This window comes from Tubulanus polymorphus, chromosome 7, assembly GCF_964204645.1.
Source record: "Tubulanus polymorphus chromosome 7, tnTubPoly1.2, whole genome shotgun sequence".
NCBI classification, from domain to species: Eukaryota; Metazoa; Nemertea; class Palaeonemertea; order Tubulaniformes; family Tubulanidae; genus Tubulanus; species Tubulanus polymorphus.
This window is the reverse complement of record NC_134031.1, coordinates 10,824,467-10,830,601: the sequence shown is the minus strand read 5'-3', so window position 1 is coordinate 10,830,601 and position 6,135 is coordinate 10,824,467. Positions and strand designations below refer to the sequence as shown.

At 34.6% G+C, this 6,135-nt stretch overlaps 1 protein-coding gene across 1 annotated transcript; it reads right to left on the bottom strand.

Moving 5' to 3' along the window:
• Positions 1-993: 993 nt before the first annotated feature.
• LOC141909152 (uncharacterized) lies at positions 994-2,876 on the bottom strand. The gene is made up of 2 exons (XM_074799537.1): positions 2,217-2,876; positions 994-2,037 (listed from the first exon to the last, which is right to left on the bottom strand). The coding sequence occupies exons 1-2, from the start codon at positions 2,874-2,876 to the stop codon at positions 994-996; spliced, it is 1,704 nt and encodes a 567-aa protein (XP_074655638.1).
• Between the last annotated feature and the right edge of the window lie 3,259 nt (positions 2,877-6,135).

The following is a 6,135-nucleotide window of genomic DNA, read 5'->3' as shown; positions in this document are numbered from 1 at the left end:
TAAGTTTTTTATTGTATTCATCATTCATGTTAAATTTAGATATTGGTAACACGTGATCAATATGGTAATAATCCCCATAATTATCTATATTCATTTTATCGTCGAATTGAAATATAATCCATGATTTGAGAAATTCATCTGTACAACCCAACAAATTAGATAGTGTTTCTGAATGCGTTTCTTTGTTCAATAATTGTGTTAATCTAGATCTTAAGCATTGTTTCAATCTAAAATTAAGATCTGTTTGATATCTTCCTCTCATATATTCTGTCATATAATCATTGTAAGCTTCTCTATTATCTTCTCGATATTGTTTGGTATATAGTTTAGTACGAGTTTTACAGCAATATTGAAAACCATCTTTGCTAATCTTACGCTTACTAAATTCTGTTAAAGCTAATTTATCTAATTCACACTTAGAACACTTCTTGTAGTATATATTTATGACGCCAGTGTTTTTTGTAATATTGATAGTTTGTGGTTGTTCTGATTCCATCTATTATACATATTTTTTTACTAAATTGATTTTAGAAGTTCAATGATTTATATATGAATTATTTCAATCACACTTTACTAACACTTTTAATGTTTAAAAATCTAACTCATACAAATATAAATATTGAAATAATGTTGTAAATATATCTATATATCTATTCCATAAGAGCTCACACTTTTATATTGAATAATCTATCAATTTAAATGCTATTCATATATATTTTATTCATGCATATGAATATTTTAAGAGTAATAGGGGTTTAGTTGTTCTAGGTTAAAGGTTGAATGGTTGAGAAATTTTTCAAATGTGAAATAATAATAATTTCTACTTGAATTAGGAGTGTGCGCGACTAATTCAAGTAGAAATTATTGTTATTTTCACATTAGGAAAATTTCTCGACCGTTCGACCTTTGATCTAGAACAACTAAACCCCTATTACTGTCATCTATTTTGCCGAAACTTATTATACACAAGGAAACAAACATAAATACCTTAAATCAAATTGAAGCAAGGACCGCATTAGCCAATTGCTTCGAAGGATGATCAACTACAGTTTTATAGTAATATTTTGCGAAAGTCTGTTCGCAGCTCCAACCAACAGCCTGGAGAATAGTGTTTATTGGGATAGTCTTAACAGCCGCAGACGCAGAAGCTGAACGAGTAGAATGACTGGAGTATCGGTTGATATCAACTCCAGAGGCGAACAAGACATCTTTAATCCAGCGCGATAATGTCTCACTTGACGCTAGTCCGTGAGGTTTTTTAGTAGAAATGAAAAGATGATTGTCTTTCCTAAGACCAGCCGTTACACGAATGTATTCTTTGATACAAGATAAAACGCAAATCGATTTATCATAAGGATAAGCAAAAAACGAAATCGGATGAGTCGGTTTCCCCGGTCTATCTGGTTTCTGTTTGACGAAAAGAAAGGTTATATGATCATCAAAAATGTTCATGTCATCGATACGTAATTGATGAAGCACATTACGCCGAAGTCCTGAAACAAGTGCCATTAAACATAAAGTTTTCTTAGTCAAATCAGATAGAGACAAATCATGTAACGGTTCTACTGATTTCAAAAAACGAAGGACAATACCAACATCCCACGTATCATTATATTTAGGTATAGGAGGACGATTCTCGAAAATACCTTTGAAAAGTCGTTTCACAAGAGGGTCGGACCCAATATTAGCGGATGGTGACGCAAAACTAAAAGTTGAAATAGCAGATCTTGCCGTATTTATCGCACTATATGACAAGCCTTTCTCATATAATGAAGAAAGAAAATCAACTAAAAGTTCTGCAGATGGGTTTCTATAATCACACCCTCGGCGAGTCACATAATCGATCCATTGTCTATAATACACATCATATTGCCGAAGAGTTGAATCTCGAAGAGATGACAAAAGCAAATTAATCGACAAATTTGACAGACCCAGAGAAAGCAAGTGTTGTGTTAAAAGCGACAAACCAGCAAACTTAGCTGTTTGTAAATCGGATGGATTTTCTCTGGATCTTGAGGAAGACGTAGTAAATTCTTTCTGCAAGATAAAGTGAAAGTTTGATTAGTCAAGTTAATCAACTTTGGATACCATGATTGTGACGGCCAATTAGGCACCACAAGAATACCGTGACTTTTTTCTTGTTGAATTTTAGACAGACATTTAGCAATTAAACTAAATGGAGGAAAGGCATACCAAAACCAATTTGACCAATTCACAGTGAATGCATCTATACAAAAAGCTTGAGGATCAGGATGCCAAGAAATGAACTTAACCCGTTGGGTATTAATTCTAGATGCAAATAGATCAATTTCAGGTTGTCCAAAAACTCTGATAATATCAGAGAACGCAGTCTTATCTAATTGCCATTCTTTATTGACCGATTGAACGCGCGATAAAATATCTGCATCAAAATTCGATATTCCTGAAATGTGAGTTACAGAAAGCCATGAATTAAATTTGAAGACTAATTGCCAAATCTGTTTAGCTAAACTATTCAACTGAGGAGATTTTGTTCCTCCCTGATTCTTAATGTAGGCTACTGCAACGGTATTATCTAATTGAACAAGAATATGTTTGTTCTGAATAAGTCCACTGAACGATAAAAGGGCAAACAAAACTGCCCTAAGCTCTAGAATATTGATGTGATTCAATTTCTCTTGCGGATTCCAAAACCCATAGGTTTTAGTTTGATTGATAATTGCACCCCAACCTGAAAGAGATGCGTCAGTGGTAATAGTTATATCAGGCGCATGACGTGTAATTGGAGCAGAAGCAGAATGAGAAATATTCTCAATCCACCAAATTAAATCAGTCTTAGCTTCATCAGAAAGAGAGACTTTAGTATTGAAATCTCCTAACGATTGAGAAAGAGACATAGACTTAAGTTTTTCTAAATTTCGATAATATAATCGACCTGCCGGCACAGCAGGAAAGGAAGAAACTAGAACACCCACGACATGGGCAATATGCCAAATAGACGGATTTGGTTTGTGCAACAATGTGGAACACTCTTTGATTATTTTCTCAATCTTATCCTGACCTAAGAAAACCTTCCAAGTCATTGAATTTAACCAAAAGCCAAGAAACTTTGAACATCAGGTTTCTTCTCTGACTTGACCTCATTAATAAAGTAACCACAATTTTGTAATTGAGTTTTAGAAATCGATACATTCGAACTGCATTCGATACAATCCAGCCCTTGCAAATAAATATCATCGATATAATCGGCAGAGATGTAACCTAACTGACGTAATGGTGTTAAAACCGGTTTTGATAATTTCTTAAAAAGTCTAGGCGCCGAAGAAATCCCATTAGGGAGACATGTATATTGAAAAAGATGACCTTTCCAAATAAATCTAAGGAATTTCCTATCTTCAGGGCAAATTGAAATAGAATAATAGGCATCTTTTAAATCTAATGAAGCCATATAACAACCTGGCGTCATTAAATTCAGAACAGTATTCAATGAAGTCATTTTAAAATGACAATATTTTACAAATTTGTTCAGATGAGTTAGATTCAAAATGAGTCTAAACCCAGAGTCTTTCTTGGGGACAACAAAAATGTTTGAAATAAATTGCCCATGAGATGGAGAAGCAAACTCAATAATTCCCCTCTGAAGGAATTCAGATAATAAAACGTCTATAGCAGACTGCTCTTTACTCGAAAAGAAAATAGTTCGAGGCAACTCCAATTGACATGGAGGGAGGTTTTCCCATTCAATGTGGTAACCTTTAACACAATCTAATAAATAACTGTCTGAAGTTAATGACTCCCAAAAGGTAAAAAAAGTCGAATACGGCCAGCTACAGGAAAGGAATGACTTACCATTTTTTCTGGTCCTGAAACTGGCCCTTCCTCCAAAAATCCTTCTTGTTTGGAGTATAATTTGAAGGTCTATAATTAGGATATGGTTGAAATCTGCCATACCGAGCACGACCACGACCTCTCAAAGCGCTAGAGCGGCCACGACCACGAAAATTAGTAGGAAGAAGTTTCCCAACCATTCTAGTTGTCCTATCGATTTCTTTTAATTTTTCGTCAAGGTTATCCCCAAATAATTGATCCCCAATGGGATTCGAGGGTAGCCAAAGCGGCTTGAAAGAATCTTTAAAATCTTTCTTAAGAAGCTCTCTCCTTCTCAAATTCAACTCAAAGTTTCCTTGAGCGAAAAACGAAAGCGCATCATACAAAATGGCCCCTAACGATTTCCTATCTAAATGTTTAGAGGAATCAGTTAAACTTTCAACAACACGGGAGATAGCTGTAACACCCCGAAGATTCCAATTTTGGATTTTCTGCAGTTTTACATCAAAAGCAGCAGATTCTTTAGGAAGTTTCATCCATATAGGCTGATTAACTTTCGTAACAGCCAACTTTGATGTATTATCAGGACAAGCATAGTCCTTAGCCTTACGTTCTAGCTTGTCTAGAAACCTTTTCTTTTCTGGATCGTCAGATCCGAAACCGGATAAAAGTTGAGTCAATAAAGACGAAATATCTTCATTTAACGGAGGTCCAGTCACTTTAAAAGACTGAACCTCAGATCTCAAAAAGTCTAATAAATCATTTGAATCCTTGTTAACAGGAAGATTATTGTTGTCATCTGATTTATTAAAGAGACTTAAAAATCTCTGACCGATCGAATCAGAATTAGAAATATCAGCAACATTATGATCATCGTTATGACAGGCGATATCCGAAGGATATTCGGCAAAATCTGAAGACATCTGATTTTCAAGGTCTTCTAGTCTCTTTTTCATTAGTAGAAATTCAGACATAACCGGATTAGTGGAAACACTATCCGCAAACTGTTGGGTTTCAACAGGACTAGACGATGATTTAGAAACCGTAGACGGTTTACTCGTTTTGACAATTCTCTGAGGAATTAAGTTTTTATCAGAGGACGCAGTATGCGTCAAAAGTTTATAAGAAAGGCTCTGACGACCTTCATTGATGCCGAAGCCATGTAATCCTCATCGTCAACGACGTGGGAATCAATTTCAACTTCTTGACCGATGTCAAGAGGAACATAATCTAGATTAGACTGCATGATAGAAAACGATACCCAACGGGTCCGAAAGTCTAATTGAAAATTATATGAATAGCTAGGGCCTAGGCCTAAAAGGCACTAGCTAAATAAATGAGACCAAAATAAAAGTAAATTTAATAATTTACAAGAAAAAAGCTACGGATATTCAGCGAATTCCGAAGACTTACATTGAAAAAGTTATAAAAAAGGCCTAAAGGAGATGTTGAACGATATAATCCAACAAAAATAACGAGAACAAATTCTCGGACGTCTCGAAGTGACGGAAGTCAGCAACTCAGTGACGTTACGGAAGAAGCCTCAATCTCATGGAATTACGAGCATTCTGGTATAATGGAGAATAATTTGTCCAACAAGTGGCCCTCTAGAAGTATACTCCACACATACTGTCCATGCATGTCTCTGTAACCGAAGGTAGAGACTAAACGCGGTTCAGGACTTGGCAGCGGACACCGGCCCGGAAAATATTTCAAAACGTGTATTGTTGGTACCTAGCACGATTTCAGCGTTTATCGGGAATCCCCTGAAATTTCGGCGTTTTTCGGAAATTCCCTGAAATTTCAGCGCTTTTATTTCAGCGTTTCAGCGTTTCAGTGATTCAGCTTTTTCAGCGAAGTTCAGGAACCGATTGTTACAGTTACTAGCAAATATGGAGATAAATTAGTTATACACTTAGAATATGAAGGATTAAAAGGAAATACATATAAATTCAGAACATATTTACCAGATAGATTTCATAGATTATCAAGTGAAGATTTAGAAGAATTATGTTCAGGTGATTTCTATTTCATATATAAGGGTAAGAATGAAAAAGGGCACCATGAAATAGATTTCGAATAAGAAAATATGTAAAATAAATGGTAGAATTAAAAGAATACAGAATATTTGTTGATTCAAGAAAACTTACAAATTATAAATCTCATAATTTACTAATACAATTAGATAGAGAATTCAAGACTTGTGTTGATTTAAAATTAGTTAATATAAGTTTATGTAATTCTTTTCATAATATATCGACTAAAAGTCTTGATCATTTAGCTTTTAAAATTTATGATAGAAATTTGAATAAATGGTTTCATCTTTAT